Raw genomic sequence first — 23568 nt, forward strand, 5'->3', positions numbered from 1 at the left:
TGCGTTTTTAATCTTCTTAATATTCCTTTTCTGTTTTATTACCCTTCTTAATGGTACTCTCCCTCATGTATAGTAATTCTCTTTCGCTTTTTTTTTTTTTAGCGAATATTCGCTTATTCCACTTGATTTCATCATGTTAATTTACTGCGACTTTCTGAGAGATGGCGCGCCACCTTACCTGACTGACCAAGTTCTTCCCATACATCCTTTATTAAAATCCCCGTAGACAGGTTATTGACCTCAGAACCATAGAGGTAACATGATAGGCATGGACTTTTAAGGCCTAATGCAACCTCCACCTTCTTTAAGAAGGATTTTCTCACTCAAAGGCAACAGCGTCTTCAATGGGGTTTCGTTATCAGCTACTCAGTAACAGCGCTTAAAACCTCAAAGAAAGGTGCTTTTTAAAGTTTTCTCAATACAGCAAAAAAAAAAAAAAAAAAAAAAAAAAAAAAAAAAAAAAAAAAAAAAAAGTGAAAAGAATTACTACACAGAAGAAACCATTCGTCCTAGCTTCTACTCACATTGTTATATCAGTTTATATTTGTGCTGACTATAAAACATTAAGAAAATAAATTACACAACAACCAAAAACGCAGTAAATTGCCAAGTCAATCATAGTCCCATTCTTTAATTATAATTACATCCCTTCTTTAACCCCACCCCCATAAAAATAGACGTAAATTCGAATTTGCAAAAGAGACCATTCCCTCTTTTGCTACCACACACTAATTTTGGACACAATATATCGTAAAACCTCTAAAATCCTTTTAGAAAGAAACCGAGACATAGAAAATTATATATTCAATACTCTATTTATTCTGTTAGACTTTTTTTTTATCGAAAAGCTCTCGCCTCGAATTTAAAATAAAAATAAAATAGGAAAAAAGGTACTACCGCCAAGATGTGCAATACTAACCGAAATATTTGTTTTGCTTTCTCCTATATTAAGTAAGTATATAATGTACAAAGTAGAAAATACATAAAGAAAACCTAATAATATAAATAGCTATGAAGTCAAAGCCAGGTTTCTTTTTCCACTCAACCCGATTTATACCCAGTCTAATACCCCTTCTATGTATATTTTCTATTCCCCAACTTGATGAAAATTCAAGGGGTCCTTTAGTCTCACAGCAGGAGATGGATAACAAAAACTAAGAATGAGCAATCCATCAAAAGTAATAACTCCGAAGGAATTCAGTTTACGGCCTACGGTAAGAACAGGCGGTAAACTGATAGGACTTTACGTCACACATAGGCCGTAACACATAGAACTTTACTTCAAGAGTGGGACCTGACGCATGGGGATGGGGCAAAGAAAAAAAATTTAAACTAGTGATCCTCAAGCTGAAGAATAACAGCACAAAGTGAAAAGACCATACAAATACACATCATTCATTTACCATCTGATCCTAGGAAAATAAATTATGGAAATATCTCTGACAAAGAAAACATCTAAAATCAAACAGAAACCTGATTATATAAATCTATAATATGAGACTATATTTTTCCCCGATACTGACATAAATTTTATCTTTGACTGAAAAAAACCTAAAAACTTCAAACCCCTCCCCCTATTAAACATACTATTCTACAGAAAGATGGCTTACTAAGATATAAATTTAAGAACAAGACTCAATTATGTTTACTCTTTAAGGTTAAGGAATGCCAAATTAAGTGCTTGCTAAAGTGACTCACAAGTGACGTTTCTTATTTAACAAGCAATAGCATGGTATTAAAGAATCGAAAAAATAGTGGTCCAAGCACAAGACATTTAAGCTAATTACATCTCACAGTTGTAACCAGTTAAAAACAACACTTCCGGGTATTAGATGACTATCACTTGAGTCCATTTTTTGGGTATCACATGGGTACATCACATTGAACCCATTCCTTTTCAGTCCCCATCTTTCAAATTCAATTAGTACTCTAAAAACCAGGATATAATTTTCAACGAATAGAGATTCATGAGCAATCTTTTCTTCTAGAATATTCGGTGTCGCACTATCTTTGAAAAGCCTCAGGAGGTACAGCGTTTGCCGCAACCATCTGTTGAAAGAGTTCAGCCGCTGCATTGTAGTCCCAATTACGACTTTCAAGACATCTAAAAGGAGGAACAATCAATCTCAATACACGAATATATTCACCTAATGCCTAACAATGGGATCAACTTTCAACAAATACATTTATGTCACAAGAAAATGGTCAAAACACAGACAAGTTATACACGGTAGTTAAATATAAGTTGGTATCTTCCAAAGAAGACGTTGGAGGGGGGGGGGGGGTTCAGGATTCTTCAAATTTCATAAGGCACCAACAAAATATAGTCTATTTTAGGACAGAAATTGAAGTACATCAGTGATTCTTTACGAGGAATTTTTATTTTTTAAGGAAGTCAAGAAAGTTTTAATAATACTACAGTGCCACTACATAAAAAGCTACAGATGAGGTTAAACATCTGCACCATGATGGGTTTAAAAAGCCTCATTTTTTTTTAGTGAAAAGTGCATCAAAAACGGAATTCCGATGACAACACCCCCTATCGTCTCCCAAGAAATTTGATGGCATGCGCTTCTGTTAGACAGGGAAAGATATCTACATTGCAACCCTATTCCTTGTCTGGTTTCATATCCAACATGTTAAGATCCTTATGCGTTTTATTTTCTCATGCTTTCCTACTACAGAATTTACAATTGTATTAATATCTTTTTTAAGCCTAATTCTGAATCTCTGTCAACTCTCTAATCACAGAACGTCTATTCAGATCTCTTTCGGTTTCAAATCTAGGGGAGAGAATTTGAAATAATTAAGCGGATAGAACGCAACATTTTCTCAACAGCTTAATTATTATACATTTCTTTCAACAATTTTTTAACATCTGCGGGTATGGTCTTGGAGGATCGTTATTGATCAGAGCGCAACGATAAAAATATTATATTTTTGTCTCTGCATAAAAAAGGGTCAACTAGATTTCAAATAAATTAGGAAAAGGATTTATAATCACGAACTTGATGCACCATTAGATCGTTCAAAACCAAACTCATAGACATAGTCACCTCTTACTCTGCATCTCTAACCCATAGATCATAGTTACTAAAAAACTTGGCATTGGCACCATAGATCTAGTCAGTGTCTATACTAAGGCAAATTTATTTCACCTTCACAAAACAAAGGTAATAAAACGATAGCAAGTTACAAAAACTCACACCAGTTTGCCTGGCGTGACTTAAAAATTGGAATAAAATTCATAAATCGGTGATGCGCTAATTGTCTCCATTATTCTTCATAGATAGGAACCATGGCTTTTAAAGCTTTAAGACTGTACGTAAATCAGAGACAGGGGCACCAATTAGTAAAAATGTGAGAGGAGCAAGAATTTTTTTTTCCGTTCTAAGGATACAGAGAAAGGCCTTATTTTTTTCTTTGTTTCTGAGAAAAATATCCCCCTCCCCTCAATTTTTTTGACCTATGAGAGCAATTAACCATTTAGATTTGGAAAATGCTTTTTTTTGTATCTCTGTTCAACAAAACAAAGAAAAATCAAAAATGGTCCTTTGTATATTTTGACATACCTTCATTAATAATCAATATCATGCCTCCCTCACTACATATTCAAACAGAGATAAATCCTATGCGATCATAAACGAATTTGAAGGCGAGTTGCTAGACTACCAGTCCAGCAATTGACTTAAACGAATATGTTTAAATTCGATTTTATAAAAAATAAGAATTAAACGATATGATAAAGCGACTCTATGCTATTTACTTGCAAATTTGGTTTTTGGTATCTACGGCTGAAGTTAAGAATACTAAAATCAAACATTTCTCTTCTGAGAAGTCTGAAAATCTCTAAGTCTTTGCAGGAGAAGAACATAAAGTGAACGCCGATATGCGCCAGCAATGGCATTGGAGGATCTTTGTCTTCCTGTTTTCAATTAACTATTATTATTATATATACTATACATTAACTATTAATTTAACATTTTCACTTAATCAATTCGGTCAATGGTTAATTGAAGCATAAACTGTTTTAGAAGCAACTAAAATAGGATACCCGAAGAGTTTAATTTTTTAATCAGGTAAGCAAGGGGGAACAAGGATATTTTTCTGTTTCTTTTTTTTCCGTTCTGAGGATACAGAAAAAGGCCTTTTTTTCTGAGAAAAATACCCCCCTTTCTTCAATTTTTTAGATTTGGAAAATACTTTTTTTGCATTTCCGTTACAAAAAAAAAAAAAAAAAAAAAAAAAAAAAAAAAAAAAAAAGGCCTTCCTATATTTTGACAGATCTTCATTAATAAATCAATAACATCCCTGGCTCTCTACATTTTCGTCAATTGGCCCTACTACATGGAAATCAGAATCAATCACAACCAGAGGAGACTGCAATCAAATGTTTCTTATCAGAACTGTTGGTGCTCCAATCTTAACTTGCACTGTATAGACTCCTATGAAAACACCATTTGTATGTAAGTATCAAAAGAAAGATGGCTTGATGAAAAAGAAATTGTCGAAATTAGGAACTGTTTCACGATGAAATAATTTATTTTTTTCCACAACTAATCGCAATTGCTGTAAAAACTACTGTAGAGTAAACTGAGATTGATACATGTCACGCTTAAGAAAAAGCGCTTTAAGCTGTAAGAGTAAATTATCTTGTTAAACACTGGATTGCCGAACACAAACAATAGTTTTATTGCATAGCCCGAACCAAGAGGAAAGGACCAAACCCCCACTAAAAAAAAATATTTAAGAAAACATTATAGACAAAGACAACATACATAGATCTACATTAAACAGCCAAACATCGAGGCAGGGGTCCTCTGGATCAATATCAGCAACCCCCCCCCCCCCCACCCCCCATATAAAAGTTTAGAGGGGGCATTGTTATGACAACTTTGAAAATTTTATTTCAGAGAAGGGCACTTAGAATTCCTGCTTATGAAATAGCTTTAGCAAAGATAAAAAAATCCACCGAGATACCAATCCCCCCCGCCCTTCCCCCCCAAAAAACCATCTCTAGTCTGGAAAGAGTTAAATATTTACAATATACACTTGAATCAAAGATCTACGGTTGTAGCTCTTAACAGATAGGATAATGGTGACGAAATTAGGATTTCAGTAGTCAAAGAAAACATGGGCGAAAGTTAAGCACATGCTTCCAAAAATATTCTTTCCGAAAATTGTTTCAGTTTTAGCAATTAATATCTAATATTTGTGTATTTTTGATTCCTCGGCAATCATAGTCTAAGACTTTTCCAGGAGGCAAAAGGTAAAGAATACTGCACTGGACTTTATAGTCCCTACCGGCGGAGCTAATCTTCATTTCACGGCCCTTCAGCCAAGAAGTGCATGGGGGGGGGGGAGCCATCCTTTGCTTCCGCACACTCTTCCTGTTTACCTTAATTAATTTCAATACTATGTGTCTTCTGCAGTGGGCTAATAGTTATGCATGATAGATAAAACAAAAAACCTTAGAAATATAGATGGAGCGTTTAATGTACCCTCAGCCTGCTAAATTAGATTGCGAGGAGGGGGAATGATATGTTCAACTCCAAAACTTCTTAAACATGTTTCAATAGAAAAAATATGGACATATTATTAATTGTGAAATTAATCACACAAGGGTCTGGAACCCAAGAGAATGGATTCTCAGAGCGAGGTCAATGCTCTATTCCCCGCACCCCAGTCCCGAGAACTTGAATATAAAAACAACGGCAAGCCTTACTGTTGAGCATATATCAGGTTCATTCCACTCTGCAGAGAAAACTGAGCTATCATTTCCCGATGGACTGTCTCTAATCCTGATGAAGTGCTTGGCTCAACCTTCAGTGGTGTTTCCACTGGCTTAAATGCCACCTATTAATAAGAAAAGATCATTAGTCTAGGTCAGAAAACAAGACGCAGCTAATCCTGCTAATTCAAGTAAATGATTGGTCAATCAATATGATTGTACAACCTTCGAAAATTTCGAAGGCGATGATTGGCTGGCCAATAAAATCCGGCCACGCTGCTGGTAAGGTAAATGATGTCAATCAAGACGAGGGTTAACCTAGTTGTTACTTCGAATTGGGTATTCGAGATTTTCAGTCGCCACATTTAACGCATGAATGATCATATGGCCTCAATGAACATTTAGGCATCTACAGCCGTTTGTATATTATAAAACGAAAATGTAACGATCAAAACTACTAGGAATTTTTTGTCTCAGTCTTGGGAAACAAAACAGTTCTAATAAATTTTATAATTACTTTTTGCAAAAACATTCTTTGAAATTTTACTGAAAGTACTTGAGGTGGGTAAATAAAAGACAAGTTTGGATCGAAATCGCCTTCTAAACTGGCTACAATAAGAACAGAAGTTCTCACTTCATTCTTATCACAAAAACTATTTAATTTATTTTTGAGTTTACCTTTATTTTAATTATTTACAGCAAATTTTTAAATCCCATTTCCCCATATTGAGACGGTCTTCACTAAAAAAGTGGCACGTTACATAATTTAATTAAATAGCATTTAATTAAAAATTAAATTTAATTAAATAATTTAATTAATTAAAATTAAATTAAATTTATTTTTGTGACATTGTACGAGTACAAAGAAAAAGAAGAATAGAGTTTGTTTTCTAACAAATAACCAATATTGTCTGTGAAAAAACTAGAACTACGAGTAGGGGTCAAGATAGGAGGTTTTCACAGCAGTAACCATACGAATAAAAATAACAAAACATATCTACTGCTGAATACACTTGCTAGTATATCTAACAACAACAATAATATATTTCACGAATCGTTACCTACCACAATTAGCCCGCTTAAAATTAAACTATTTCAATTTCTGATTACCATATAATCACAATTTACTGTCAGACTCACATTGAGTTCAAGACCAATTCACTTCATATCATTAATAGTTAAGATGGTGGGGTCATGTTCATTCCAAAAAGTAATAACATGTTTATGTTTAGCAAGAGAACTCTTAGGCCTCCCAGTTAAAATACAAAGGCCCCCTCCAATAACATCTTGGATCCACTAATTATTTGAATTCCAATAGTATATAGCAGACCTGTCTTATGACCCTTCACAGGCCCAGGATTCCTCTCGCCTTTTCAAAAACTTGAATTCTGGGATCATCTTGGCTCCAGAAAACCATAGTATTTTTGGGCATTTTATATACGTATCCGCACATTCCAGATGTACGCTCTCTTAACACGTTTCTGCAACCTGAGTAAAAGGCAGCCACGTTTCTACATACTTGAATGTTCACTGGCATATTTACATATATATTTACTACTACTACTACTAATAACTCACTGCAGCAACAAGCCACTTAAGGCAAAAAAGGCACGCATGCCCCTCCTCAATCCCATATTCAAAGCCTTCCTCTTTTCACCCTACCAAGAAGTTGCAATTTTCCTTAATTCCTGCATTAAGATCCCAGTACCCTTTCGAGGACGACCTGCTTTTTGTTTGGTCGATAAGGACGATCTTTGGCAATCTGTTATCGTTCATTCTCAGGACGTGTCCAAACCATCTCAACCTCCCTCTCATTACAGCATTAGAAAGCATGATTGAACCAAATTTTTCATATAGCTTAATGTTTGAAATACAGTCATTCAGACGGCTAACCAAAAGAGTCCATGTGCAATTCCTCTGGAAAACATCTAGCAAATCCTCCGCCGTCTTTCGAATCCCCACGTTTCAGAAACATACTTCAACACTGTCATCATAATGACTTCCAATATTCTAATATTGGTTCGCAAATTTATTTTCCTATTCTTCCAAACTTCTTTTCAACTGCGAAAAAACACCATGGGCCTTGACAATTCTACTTTTAACGTTTTTATGCATCCGCCATCTTTAATTATAATATTACCCAGGGCAGTGAAGCTATCCACTTCAGCAATCTCCCCACGAGGAGGCAACCCATAGTAATTGAATTAGCTAGGAAGTTTTTTCAGTCTGAAAACGCCCAACAAAGATTAATTAGTTTCTAATTAATTTGGATGTACTGAGGTCATTTAACCCAAAATCTGACCTGTAAAAATCATGAAAAGTCAGTCTGTAGTTAGTGAAGTGGATTAGTGTGGGTAGTAACCCATACATAAAATTGTGAGGCTGATTTGATCACATGAACTATATAATTATATATATATATATATATTTAGTTTTAATTTTAGCTAGAAACTAAGAACTAAAGTCCTCGTCTAGTCTTCGTCTTTTTTCTTATACTATAGCATTAGATTCAGAGCAAGAAAGTAGAATAATGCCATTCGTAGGCTATATAGAGGAAACCAGTTTTATATCCTTTTTTCTTGAAACTCTTCCGGCTCGGCAAATATTTCAGTCATTTTCTGCCTAGAAGGCAAATAGCTTGGTTTGCCTATTTCTAATAATATTTGTTTCCAATCTGCAATCGCTTGAAATAAAGCAACATATCTTTTGTTGTTTATGCACTGGCTTTGTATTTATTAGTTACAAGCAATTTACGTACTGTTAAAACAACGACACAAATAGTTTTCTAATCATATGTTTTAACAATACTTGTATGATATAGCCCCGACCACTCAAGTTGTTCATCCATTGACGCACTGTAAAACCGTTTTTTCCGTTAGTTTCTTTCAGCATAGCGTGAGAAAAGACAAGAGAAGTGACAGAATAGATGGGAAATATATAATTTAGGCTATATATTTGCACATTGAGGGGAGGGGGGGGTAAATTATTTGGAAACTGTGAAGTTAGAAAACAATTCTTACTTCAAAATATGCAGAATAATTTTACCTAACACATTAGACATGCAGACACGCTATAGTATATCCCCACCTCCCCTAATATGAAAATATATAGCCCAAATTTGTTTCTAAAATATTATATTTTTATCACACTTGAGTATATCTAATTAGGATTGAGCGTTAGAGAAACAGGTTCTACTTAGATGAAGAAAAAAAGGTCGGGGCTATATAATACAAGTACCGTTTCAACATAGTTGACACAAAAATAGAGAAACAGTTGAAAGAAGAAAAGAAAGGTGAAAAGCTAAGAAGTAATAAGTTAACAAAAATCAGTAGTAGTGATAGATATAAGAAATAAGCATCTGTTGTCGCCAGAAGAAACAAACAAGAAAATTAATCTAGTTAAGAAATAAAGAAAGAAACGAAAAACCAACCTTTTCTTGGGCTTTAGACGCATTTGAAATGAACAGTAGGTCGTTTATGATGTAATAGCCTCCACGTGGGTTAGGACAAATGACAAAAAATCTTGTAAATGACCGAATAACACTTTTAGTGTCAGTTTCTTCTCTAAAGACGCCTTTCAAATTTATTGACATCAAAATGTCCTAAAAATACAACATTGATAGTTAAAAAAAAACTAATGTTGTATTTTTACATTGATAGTAAAAATACAACATTGATTCATAAGCTTCCAGTGGCCAATCGACCAAGAAGTTTAAAACCCTCCTGGGCTTGGTTGTTATCAGTAATTTTTTTTTACGCTTGAACCAAAGAAATTAAGAGACATTAAAACTTAAAACGAACAGAAATAATTCGACAAATGAGGCGGACTACCCCCCCCCCTATTTGCTAGTTTTCTAGTGGGTTACAAATGCTTGTTTTTCCATATCCACGGCCCTTGTGGTTGAGTGGCAGTTCTTAAAGAGTTGGGATAAAGTTAAACTTAAGCTGTATATAGAGAGGGGGGGGGGTTCAGGAGGGGGAACGCCACCTCATTTGCGGAATAATTTCTGCTCGTTTTAGATAGTATACCCAGGATTGCACTAAGTGCGAGGAGGGCTACTATCTCTCGCACCCGACTCTTTAAATCATAATTTAACTTTTATGCAGCAATGCTTAAAGAAAAAAAACCTCATTTAGTGCATTTGCATTTAAGAAAAAAGTATAATTTTCCAAATTAAACAATCATCTCCTAAACATGGGCGTATATATATATATATATATATATATATATATATATATATATATATATATATATATATATATATATATATATATATATATATATATATATATATATATATATATATGGATATATATGTTCGCTAAAACGGCTCCATATTTATCGAGAAAATTGGTATCTTGGGATATTCTCGCTTAAAAAAACCATCTAGATAGGTCAGAAGTCTGAAAAAATTCGTTAAGCGCCTTAATTTTGGTTTTTGCAAATGACGTCATGTACTATGTTATTACATCATATAAGCATTTCTTGTGACATTATGTAAAGCATTTTCTTATATGATGTCATGTATAGCATAAATAAGGTTATCGATTGTCCAACACATCAGTTATTTATATAATATAATGTCTGTTGGAAGGCCCAAAAAATGAAAATTTGCAGTTGGAGTTACTATAAATGGTGATTCTTTGGAAACAACACCTGAACTATCAAACGTGATAAGAAGTGAAAATTGACGACATGGACCATCAATTGCGACAACACCATTACGGGCAGCTAAAGCAAAGGCCATTGCTAAATTGTGTGAAGTAATCCAAGTCCAAAAATTTATCAAAAATGAAAATTAAGAGCAAAGCAAGTCAATGAAAATCAACCTGGAGAGCGAGAATCGAAACGTGCTAAAATTAAAAATGATAGCGATGATGATTAGGTTTGGGATTTCGACATGGATAAGGTCATAAGGTCAGATATGCTTACCATATCTTTGAAAAAAACAACAACAAAGGTTTGGCAATATATGTCTCATAATGACGAACGACATGCCGAGGTAAAACGAATCAAAGAAATTGAAAATGATAGCGATGATGATTAGGTTTGGATATTAACATGGATAGGGCTAAGGTCATTAATACCTACCATACCTTTGAAAATCAAAACCTGGACCGCCGGGCTCCCGCTACTATATATATATATATATATATATATAAATAAATATATATATAAAAAGAAAAGAGAAAAAGATGTTTGTAAAAAAAGGGCCCAACCGGGCCATGGCAAACTGAACATGTATACACAAGCACAAAAAACAAACACAACAGCTATTCCAAAATAAATTTCTCGATACGCCATACTCACACGGATCAATTTACAACAAACTTTTATACTGATAAAATATTTGTTTTCCAAAACCCCAACAAACTACCCTTCTTCACCGTTTTCTACACAATCGAGAAAAAAAATGGAATGAATATTCATCATTCTCTCCACTAATCGGCCAAAAATAACGACCATCTTTAACCTTAACCCTCCCCAAATATTTTCTTCTATCGCCAAGCGGTAAAAAACTCCCTCTTAATGAAATTAACCTTTTAATATTCAATTTTAAAATAATTTTAAAATATTGTGCTAGCATATTAATAAATTCAGAGGGAGTAGTTAATCTGGACTTGTCCCAGTTAAAGATAGGAGTGGCGCCAACAATTAGTGATAAGGAAAGAGTTAGAGATGGGCAGAACATTTGAGAATTTGCTAAACCGGGATAGAGCTACAAGAAAAGGTATAGAGGAAAATGAAAAAGTTTGTGACACCTTGGATGTGAACCAAGATTTATTTTGTGAGGAAGAATTAGTGGCAGTACTAAAAAGATTAAAAAATAAAAAGGCCCCAGGTGCTGATAGTATGCTAAATGAGTTTATTAACTATGGTGGCTATGAGGTTAGATATAAGTTACTGAAGATTGTGAATAAGTTTTTTAAAAAAGGGGAAGTATCTATCGATTTAGGAAAACCCTAATTAAGCCCATGGATAAGAAATGTGATAAGAGTGAGTGTGGTAATTATAGAGGCATTAGCCTGGTTTTCCTAGGTAGCAAATTACTACTACTACAAACAACCCACCGCAGAATCATGCCATCTGAGGCCAACACAGCTACGCACGCTCCTCCTCCATCCCAAACTATTCAAAGCCTCCCTCTTTACACCCCCCCCAGGAAGCTCCAATTTCCCTTAAATATTTTTTTTTACATCCTCCCACCCCAACCTCAGACGACCGACTTTTCATTTAGCCCTAGACGGTGGGCCGAAAAGGACAATCTTTGGCAATCTATCATCCTTCATTGCAGAACGTGCCATAGCCATCTCAACCTTTCTCTTATTATAGCCCTAGAAAGCAGGATTGAATCGCACTTTTTGAATTTTTCTTCCCCATTTGATTGACCTCCATTTGTATGACGATAATTTTTAGACTTCGAGATGTTGCAGACAAATCTTTAAGAAAAGAACAGGGCTGTTTTAGGAAGGGTAGAGGATGTGTCGATCAAATTTTCACTCTTAGGTTAATAATTGATAAGTACCTGGGTTATCAAACACATGTAGTGTTTAACCTAAACAACTAAACTTGAACCTAAATGAGCCTCCTATAAAAACCGCGAACGACTTAAACCACCACCTTAGTTTGATTTCCCAACGTTACCAACCCCTGAATCCGAAACAAATTTCCTCCCAAACCTCTGAATATAATTTACCAATAATCACAAAATCTGAGATTACAAATAAAATCCAAAAATTAAAAAGAACCCGTATCTGTCCCCTAAATATTCCGATCGTACTCCACTCATCGTAGAGCCACTGGTAGATATTTTCAACGAGATCACAAAAACAGGCCAATTCCTGGCTCTTTGGATACAAGGTTACGTAACTCCAGTTCCTAAAAAAGGTGCCGTGGTCGATTTTTACAAATTTAGACCAATAACATTAACACCACTTTTTTCAAAGCTGCGTAAATCACTTTTATCTGACTGGCTCAGGGTCTCAATTGCAGAACGTATTGAAATCCGGCAATTTGGAAACGTCTCAAAAGTGTCAACGTCCCACTATCTAGTACATATGTATGACCCAATACTGAAAAACCTAGAGACACCAAATACCTGGGCTAATCTCATCTCAGTTGACCTAGAAAAGGCTTTCGATTATGTTGACCATAATGTTTTAGTTGAAAAACTTTCCCATAAATTCCAAATCGACCCCTCTCTGGTAAAAATTATGTCATCATTTTTAAGCCAACGATCTCAAGTGGTCAAATACATGAATGCTTATTCTGAACCTCTACCAGTCTATAACGGAATACCCAAAGGTAGTATAACTGGACCCATCTTATTCAGCACTATGGTAAACAATTTGGCAGAAGATATCCCCTTACGATGGAAATTTGTGGATGATACGACTCTACTAGAGGTTGCCAGGAAAAACATAAAAAGTAGTCCACTAAAAATCCTTGAAAATGTTACAATAGATGCCCTCAAAAATAAAATGCATGTAAACCCATTGAAATCTACAATTCTAACAATCAATTTTCTAAGCACAGGCCAATCATTTACGTCTATTATTCCAAGTGAACTTATGACACAGAAAATAAAACTTTTAGGAGTAACTATAACTTCCAATCTTAAATGGGAAGCCCATATTTCAAATATAACCAAACAAGCCAATATCTCCCAAGCTTTCCTTAAGCAATTGGCAAAATATCAATGCCCTGCTTCTCATATTCTGAAATTTTACTTATCTTTTATTCGTCCAACTCTCGAATATGCTTGCCCTTTATGGCACTTCTCACTAAATAAGTATCAAACCAAAAGGCTGGAAACTATTCAGAAAATGGGTTTAAAAATAATCGCACGGGAAGGGAAATTGCCTTACTCCTACTTCTTAAAAAAGCTTAAAAACAAAACCCTGGAAAATAGACGACATGACCTGTGCCTCCGTTTTGGTGGTAATGCGAGAACCAACATTCGAACTGAAGACCTTTTTCCGCCTCCCCATAATCCTGAACGGAAGCCTCTCCAAAGACAGGCAAAAAATCCCATCCCCATCCTAGAACCTGTAAAGACTAAAACAAAAAGATATTTAGATAGCTTTATACCAACCTTCACTCAAATCCTTAAGACCTTCAATACCTCTTAATGAATTCTTTTTTTATTTACTCTTTTGACACTTTTTTTTTATGACTTATTTTATTATATGCTGTTTTATGACAAAATTTTTACCTTTAATACATGACCTGCTTGATATGACATTATTTTAATGCTGCTACTTTAATATTTTTTCTTAATTGTTTAATTTCTATTTGTCTGTTTATATTTCTTAATGTTTTGGTGTCCCTGATCCTAATTTCATTGAAGTGCTTGTGATGGTTGTTGTTTACTTCATTTTTTTTTTGTATGACACGAACTTATATTCGGCGATTTATCACTTGTGAAAAGTTTTAAGAATAAAGCCTTATTCTGTTCTATTCTGATCGTTTGATTCAGCCGATATAAGAGCTTTAGCGAAGGTCTTATCCTTGCATAGTATACCAAACAAATACATTAAAGTGATTAGTGATATGTACGAGAATAACACTGATGCAGTTAAGGTAGGCAATGAGGTAAGCAACTGGTTTCGAATTAAACCAGAATTTAAGTAGGATTGTATTCTATCCCCATTTATATGGACCATTTTGATGGTCTTTGTCTTAAAGAACACAGGAAAGGGAATGGGAGAACACAAAATCAACTGGGAAAGAAAAACTTCCCTAGATTTAGTTTCTGCTTATAATTTGAGCATCCTCGATGATAGTATGGGCAAAATGAATCAACTTTTGTAGGTTTTACGAGTTCAGGGTGCTCGAAAAGGTTTGAAAATTAATGTTAAGAAGGCTAAGTCACTAAGGCTAGGAATAAATGAATATGAAAATGTGACGTTGAGTAACGAATAGATCGATCAAGTGGACAGCTTCACTTACCTTGGTGGTATTATTAGTAAAGACGGTTGGCGCAGTGGATATGTTAGAAGTAGAATAGCCAAGGCCCAAGTTTTTTTTCACATTTGAAAAAAGTTTAGAAGAATAGGAAGATAAGTCTGCGAACAAAATTAGAATATTGGAAGCTACAGTGATGTTACAAGTCAAATGGGTACTGAAGCATGGGTACTCCGAAAACCGGAGGAAGAATTGCTACAATTTTTTTCCAGAGATATAGCATGCGCAATATTTTTGACAGACTAACCGTATTTCAAACAGTAGGCTGTGAAAAGTGTGATTCAATCCCTTTTTCTAGGGCTATAATGAGAGAAAGGTTGAGATGGCTAAGGCTCGTTCAGCGGAAGAAGGTTGACCGATTGCCAAAGATAGGACTTTTCGGCCAACCGTCTGGGGCTAAACTGAATGCCGGTCGTCCACGACTGAGGTGGGAGGAAGAACGATTTAAGGGAAATGGCATCTTGGGAGGATGTAAAGAGGAAGGCTTTGAATAGATTGGAATGTAGGAGAAGCGTGCGTAGCTGTGTTGGCGTCAGGCAGCTTGATGCTACGCTGAGGTGTTAGCAGTAGTAGCGGTAACATCCAATGTCCCCCAACCCACTTTTAAATATAATTACTCCCCACCTTCTTGTACTATTTTAGTAAAGCCATCTTTCTCATTTATTCATTTCTGACTATCTATCTTTTAATAACCTAGCTACTATTTCTACTTCCATATTCCTACCTTCTCCTTCATTCCCCGTTCACTCAATCCGCAATCGTCCAAAATTGATTTAACTGGCCAAGTCTATTTATTTTTCCTATTCTCACTAAACAGATGCATAAATTCCAACTTAACTAGCCTAGTATCCGGTTATTTTGCAGTTCTTTTTCAACATTTTATCCTAACCAACCTATGATTTCTTATTGATCCTAGCCCTAAATCCCCCCGTTAATATCAATTGAATGAATTTTGAACTAAACCGTCCATTTGTATCCAATCTAACTTACACATGTTCAGGCTCAAGGGGTGCTACCATTTTGGCGAACCGTCACAAGTACGAAACGTCATAACATTGAACCGTCATAACATCTAAAAAAATTTATAAGTTTATATAATAGTAATAAGTATATAACATTTAGAAACAAATTTCGGCTATATATTGCACATCAGGGGGGTAGGGGTAAAGCATAGCATATATTAAATGCGCAACCTAATCTAACCTAGGTACCTTTCCCCCCTTAAACACCAAAAAATGAAGTTTAAAAATTTTCGATGTTATGACGGGTCGATGCTCTTAAGGATTTTTTTGTCGATGTTATGACGGATTTTGTACTGCTCCTGACGTTCGTGCTCCTGATAGTTTGATGTTATGATTCCTTCCCCATTCTCAACATAAAAAAAAAAGAATTCCAAATTTTGCAGATAGCAGCTTTAGGTATCTTAAACATCACGAATTTCTTTGCATAGTTTCCACCGAAATGGCCTCCCTTTTTTAGAAGTTCAATTCCTGTTGCAAGCTTTTATCAGCTAATAGTATTTAGCGAGTAACGTTAAAACTAATGCATGTACACATTAAGAATCAGTATGAATAATATACATTGTTGTTGCGTGTGTTGTAATACAAAACTTTTTAGATTTCCAGTTTCTATTGACAAGGCTTTCTATTTCCTTACAGTTAATCATGAATGCGCTGTTACCCAAGGTTCTCTTAAATGTGAAGGAATGCTCCTACTCACATCTTCAACTCAGTTTTTGCGTTCCAGTTTCGTAAAACAATGTTTCAAGCATGACATTCATCCCCACAAAAAAGTTAATCCCTTGAATATTTAAGAGTAGGATGAGGATGGGGAGGGGGGGGGGCATAATGTCAAAAGTCATTTATAGGGTTATCATTTCTTAAGTTTTAAAGGCAAATTCTTCAAACAAACCTATTTTATAGGGATGTTGTTCTCTTGGACGCCAGTAGGGGGGTGATGCCCTCAGCGAAACAACAGACATCAAAAGACAACCTTACCATGTAAACTCGATGAAAACAAAGCGTCTGGTAGTACTTGCCCCCCCCCCCCCCGTCCAAGCCCCATCTTCACTTTTTCACCTCCGCACCGGTACCATATGAATGTAATCTCTTTGGCTACACAGAAAAAGTTTATCGAAATGAGAGGGACACTACCGACCCAACCCCCTCCCCCCCATCAACACCAAGAGGAATTTACTTTAAATTTCTACAATCCCTCCTTCAAAATAGCTGATGCTTAATTATACATCACTGAGCATAATTTTATGAAGAATCAAGTAAATTATCAACTTAGTGAAATAAATGTTAGTGTTTTGAATGAATGAGTAACCTGACCTGACCTTCTTTGGATCAAAATAGTAGTTGGGTGCCCCTACAGGGGAGAAAATGCCACTATCCCGTCAGACAATTTTCGGCCACTAAAAAAGGACACTAGAGCGTTTCTTTTCAGTTGGAATAAGCCCTTCCAAGATCTTCTAGGACCATTTTCTCGATACCATTAGCCCCCCTTTCCCCAAAAACACGCCCGTGATCTTTGTTATGGCGAAAAAAATACCAAGCTCCAAATTTTTGTAGATAGGAGCTAGAAACCTCTACTATAGAATTTTCTAATATACTGAATGTGATGGCACGATTTTCATGAAGAACACTTCCGTTCTTGGGGGTGTTTTCCCCCAGATTTGAAAATAAGACAAATTTTCTCAGGCTTCTTGCTTTTGATGGGTTATTTCAAACTTAACTATTTAGAACCAATACAAATTACTTTTTTGTTAAGTTTTGGTTAGCATTAGCCCGATTTGCTCCTTACTTAGAGTTGGCTATCACGAACTGTTGGACATACGGTAAGGAATCACTTCTTGGACAATACTTTCTACAATATTTAATCAGAATCGTAGAGCAAAACAAAGAAGAAAAATGGCAGAAAACCTCTCAGTACTTAAACCTCTAGAGTCTACTGAATGGTAGAGCTTTTCCTAGGACAACAGCTTCACAGTGTTGCCTGAGGTGTATGAATTACAGCTACCACCAAAACCGTTGCTCCCTGAACTTAATTTCTTCTGCGTTGAAGTAAAGAAGGTTTGAGCTGTCCTAGCCAAGTAGTTAGGGCGCTGAAGTTGCGATCCTAGGTCCTTAAGGGCTGGATTTTGAGTCCCGGTGTTGCTGCTTATTTGGTTAGGGATAGGGTCGGTGGCGTGACTCAGTAGCCCTAGCCAGGGTCGACCCAGCTCTAAATACGCACCCGTTGGAATTTTGGAAATTTAAAGGGGAAGGGTGTGCAAAAGCACAGGGTGGCCGGACCCCAATTCTCCATTGCACTTCCTGGATGAAGGGTGATGAAAAGTGTATGAGCACCACCTGTTTTGACGATAAAGTCTAGTGGCGCATGCGCATAGGAGGTAAAGATTAAGTACATTTTACAAACTGATGTACAATATACATTTAGAAAAATACATAGGATTAAGCAGATACATAGGTTTTAGTGCTTGACAAAGGAAAAAGTTAAAACCCTGAAGTACCTAATAAAAAGCGAGGATAATTTTGAAATAGAACAACACTGAAAAATCAATCTATAGCTTAAACTTTAGATATTTAAAATATACACGAGAAAAAAAGTACCCAAAGACGACCATCATACCGATCGTGTGCTTAAAAAGTTTAGGTGCAAAATATTCTTATTCTAGGAGGTGGCTCACAAATAAATATGTTATTCAAAGTTTATACCGTATCTTCAAATTTGGTGTTTGGCAGACAAGCTATACTTATCAAGCTTAGAGTCAATCATAAAGAGCTTCTGAGACCACACTGCCTGAACAGCAAAAAACGAAAACTGAAAAACATGAAGAATATATACTGACAAAACAAGCAAGCATGATATTCAGCCAGTGAATAGCGGCAACAATGCAAATATTTTGGCAACGATATCCGCTAAGTTGTCTTCACAAACACATTTTAGTTTTCATTAGGGTTACTTGCAAACTATTTTTCTTAAATGGCATAGATGTATATATATTTTTTTAGCATTAAAGGCGGCTTAGCAAGGGTCTTTACAGAAACATCTGCCTCGTCTCCCTCATTCACTGGCTCTAAATTATCTTATCTATTCTCTTTTATTCATTTTTTTTTTCGATTTCGTTTTTCTGTAGAGACAAGACTGCAGATACATAGATAGTGAGAAGAAGAACGATATTTTCTTATCATTATTTCCAATATTACCATTTGAATATAAGACATGAATAACAGGCGTCAGGTTCAAATACGTGTCACTGTCATGTTTCATGCAATATAAAATATTATCAAAATAAAAATAGACTGGATTAGAATCTATATTATAATATCGAACACATTTCTGTCTGTATGAAAGTCCTCTATGCATTATTACTGTTCATCGGCTCACCAAGAAACTTTTAGAAGCTGCTGAATACGCTCTTACAAAAGTTTTGGGTATAAATCCCCTTCTCCGGCCCTCTTGACAATTTTCGCACTGACTGAAAAAAGAGGCCCCCTGAACCCAAATACTTGACAGCTGCTTTTGTTAAAATTATTCAACCTTTCTGGATACAAATTATCCAACAATGCTCGGGTAAGTTAACAACCCTTACTTAATCCTTCAAATACTTTTAAATTTATAAATACAAACGTTATTTTACTGGTGGGAAAATTTTCAAGTGGGGATATTCCGGGGTGGAATTATCTGCGGAAGAGGAGTTTTACACAAGGGGGAGATTTATCTAAGATAGAAACAATTTCAAATACTCATAATTTAAACATACTTTGACTATTAATAAGCGGAGGAGAAGGGGATTTTACGCGGGTGAGGTCAGAATTTTTCCTTTTTTTTAGATCGCAGCAACACGGGAAGGGTGGATTAGAATAGCCTATAGTAGATTAGAGTGGATTAGAATATCCTATAAATTACTTACAGTTACAATAGTAACATCATAACGGAATGACTCTGGGTCATGTACTGATTTAGGCAGAGTCTCGAGCAGTTTAATTGTGTCTGTTCTTCCACGTCGAACCTTTTTTGATCGGACGCTCGACTCTTTGATTCTCATCAAATTTCTTGATTCCATAAAATAAGCACCCAATCTGCAATTTAAAATAATTTCTAGCTGAAAATATATTTCAGCTTTAACTTCCAATTCCAATGGTTCCAAAAGTTGTATAAGCTTTAGAGGTGGCTCATTTGGTTGAAATTGGAAGTTCTAGTTCCCTTTTAAGAGTCAATAGTGATGGAGGTAAAGTAGCACACCCCCCCACCCCATTACCCCTCTTTTCACCAAATGCATCTAATTGAAATTATGCGATGACAATTTTATTTGAAATTGTCCAAAGAACATATAATAATGCTTCCAGGGTTGGCACAACCCCAAGAGTCCTAGGGTAAGGGCCTTAAGCTGTGCCCAGGGGGCATAAAAGGTTTCTTTTGAACGTGTGATCGTATTAAATTCAGATGGGTCTCATTTGATTTTAAATTGGAAGTTATAGTGCCTTTTTAAGAGTCAAAGTGCTATGAGAGAAACCTCCCCCCCCCCTTACACCCATTATTTCCCAAAACAAATATCCAAACAAAGTTTTGCGACATCAATTTTTTCAGCATTGTTGAAAGGTTCAATAATTGTGCGTAGCAATAGTTGTAGTAGCAGTATGCAAATAGCGCCTTTTATTCAACATTCCCTTCAACACACGATGAAATTTTTACCTTAATACGATCAACCGGTCCTGAAACATTGCTGACACGTCCTCTTGACAACATATATGGCCATAGTGTGTTTCGATTTATTTCAGTACAGTTACAATATTGCCCAAAATTTTCACCTTAATGCCCTTAGGTTGATTAGTTGTAGTAGTAGCACCAGTAAATATAGCAGTAGCAGTAGGAGTACAGTTAATAGTAGTAGTCTAAGCTTTAGTAGCAGGAGTAGCAGTAATAGCAGTAGTAGTTGTAGGAGTAGAAGTATTAGTATTATAATTCAAATATTGTCTTTTGGTTAGTTCAACATCCCCCACAACAAGCGTAGTAAGTTTTAATTTCACATACGAAACTGTTCCTAAGATATTGCTGATATGCCCTTTTGACAACCTGCATACGGATGGCGGGTTGTCATCAGTACAACAGAAATATTCTCTGAAAATTTCACCTTCATACCTTCAGAGGTTGTGGATTTTGAGCCAGCCAGAAGACACTGTGTGTATTCACTTAATGCTGCTTCTAAGACTACTGTAACTAACGACGCTACTGGCATTAGGTTGAAACTTTTAGGGAACGCTTAGGAGGAATTTCAATTAAACGAAAAACTTATATGCATGCAGGTATTAAAAGGGCATGTAAGCAATATAGGGCACATAAGGACACAGGCAGCGATGCTCTATCATAGCTAGTAGTATCATTGATATTTTAAAGGGGCTAATTTGATTGAAAATTAAAAAGTTCTAGTGACCTCTTAAGATTCAAAAGTGATTGGAAGGTGATCAGTCCTCCGCTTTAACTCACAATTTTCCAAACGCTTTCAATCAAAATTTTAAGACAGCCATTTTGTTTAGCATAGCTGAATGGCCTAGTAGCTATACCCCTAGTGTTCTTGGGTAGTTCAACCCCCCACAGTTATGGAATTTGCCCAATATGCTTAAAAAATAAATGTTGCTTTAAAATTAAATCAAAAAACACTGTCTATATACTGGTTGCCAATAAGACATCTCAGCAACATACCAAGAACGACCGAGGGAATTAAGCTCAAATTTTCGGGGCTACTTCTATTACTACTTCTGCTCTTAAATTTTACTAAATCAAAAGAGTGTAAGTGTATCCAGTTGTGAAGGAGCACAAATATAATTTTTTGGGAATGGTATTAAGTTTTATCTATCATGTCAACTACGGGATGTATATAACGAAATTAAACACTACTATTTGTGTCATGATTTTCAAAAGAATTTATGTTGTTAAAAATTGCTGCAAAATTTTCTCCAGCATATAAATAGCAGGCCAAACTGTAAATTCTTAAAGAAAATTCGGAAAGATTCAAACTATTATTTCCTTTTTCCTTGAAAAAACACTGTCAATATAAAACGAACAGAAATTAATTAAAAAAACTTGTTCCACAAAAATAAGTTTTGGAAAAAAGTAAAGAACTCCATTAAACCAAAAACGAACAAAGTAGAATCAAATAATCTACCAAGCCTACAACCACCACAAATCAGTATCAATAAATAAATGAAACCCAAAACGAACAGAAACTAAAATAAATAACAGAGTCAAACTCAAAACTTTCTAAAAGCCAGAATATAATTTGAACTTTACTGAAAAAATTCTTTTAAATGTTTTTACTTTTATAACTTTAAGAAATAGAAATTAATTAAGATTTTAAGGAATAAATATCAGCATATGTATATTAAACTGACAATACACATTTTTTTTCAGTAAATCCATTTAAATTTGTTTCAGTAAAGAACAAATTATATTCTGGCTTTTAGAAAGTATAGGGGTTTTGAACCCTACTCATATTAATTTCTGCTCGTTTTGAGTTTGACTGTTATTTTTTTTTATTTCTTTTCGTTTTGGGTTACATTTATTTATTTATACTGATTTGTGGTAGTTGTAAGCTTGGTTAGATTATTTAATTCTATTATTGTTTATTTTTGGTTTAATGGACTTCTTAACTTAAAAAAAAAAAAATTTATTTTGAGGAAAGTTTTTTATTAATTAATATTAATAAAAGAACAGTCTTGCCCAACACTGTATAAATAAAAATTGGGAACATTTAAAACTATATGATTAAATATCTCTGTCTTGATTTGCCAAGATAAGGGTGCATTTCTTATCACAAAATGTCACATGTAAAGGTAATTACGCATACAGTTTTTCCGGGGGAGGTCTATAAAACAATCAATTACTTAAACAAGAAATACCCTGAAATTAGGGTAAAATTTTGGATTCCGTGAGGGGGACGGTGCAAAAAATAGCTAAATGGAGGCAGATAGGAAACGACCCACATGAAAACTCTTTTCATAGTAGTATCGGCGAGCCAGCCCCTACCTCGAGATGACAACCAGCAGAGCAGACAAAGAATCTTAGACGAAAATTCAAAGGAGGCCTAAAATCATCAGGAGATTTCCAGAGGCATGGTAGGAGATAGGACAGAGATTGACTGAAGATTGCACGGAAGGCGCAGCCGAAAGATCGAACTGGTAGTTTAAGGTGATTCCAAGATCTGTTTATTCCGGGCAGGACACCTCATCGTCGGGTTCCAATCAAGTGAAGTTAGTAAGTGGACATTAGAACAAGTTAAAAGATAAAACAATACATTCAAGAGATTTGATTAATTTTAAGAAAAACATTAGGCATATATTACTTTCAAATTATGAATTTTAGATATATTGGATGTTGGGGAGGTTTTTTCTTTTTGTATACTTATGATTATGTTTCACGTCTGGACTCCAGTAAGGAATTATCTCTTTTTCTCTCCTTTTTTTAAAGTTTAGCTAATTAAATTTTCCCACCAACATGGACAAAGTCTGCTTCTTGGGAGGGGGGGGGATTATTTTTAGAGCTTTAAAACGTTTGACACTTTTTTTTACGAAAGAATTAATGCATTGTAAAAATATGAAAACAAAATTGAATTTTAAGCCAATCTTATGAATTTCTCAGTTGAATCCTTTCAACAAATCCGTAAGGGGGATTCCTAGCTGTTTGTAGGTATTGATATTAAATAGACAATTTATGGATTTTTTTTTCAACGAGACTATGAATCCTGAAATTTCTAAAATCACGAACTGAGAGAGAAATTGCCCTACTGATTGGAAATTCATTCTGAGAAAACTGCAATTAAATGTTTAAAACGTTCCGTTTCGAACCCTCTGTAGTCCAGTCAATAA

At 35.2% G+C, this 23568-nt stretch overlaps 1 protein-coding gene across 1 annotated transcript in view; it reads right to left on the reverse strand.

Annotated features, from left to right (window-relative positions):
• Positions 1-1325: 1325 nt before the first annotated feature.
• Positions 1326-23568, reverse strand: part of LOC148940379 (nuclear RNA export factor 1-like) — a 65750-nt gene continuing 43507 nt past the window's right edge. The window contains exons 10-13 of the mRNA XM_089106387.1: positions 19617-19785; positions 9162-9332; positions 5726-5856; positions 1326-2104 (exon numbers count right to left, since the gene is read on the reverse strand). Of these exons, the coding sequence (XP_088962513.1) occupies positions 2005-2104; positions 5726-5856; positions 9162-9332; positions 19617-19785 (571 nt within the window). The 3' untranslated portion in view covers positions 1326-2004. The remainder of the gene's footprint in view (positions 2105-5725; positions 5857-9161; positions 9333-19616; positions 19786-23568) is intronic.

The sequence above is a fragment of the Artemia sp. Qi Xiang Cuo genome, chromosome 20 (assembly GCF_049724085.1).
Source record: "Artemia sp. Qi Xiang Cuo chromosome 20, ASM4972408v1, whole genome shotgun sequence".
Taxonomy (NCBI): domain Eukaryota; kingdom Metazoa; phylum Arthropoda; class Branchiopoda; order Anostraca; family Artemiidae; genus Artemia; species Artemia sp. Qi Xiang Cuo.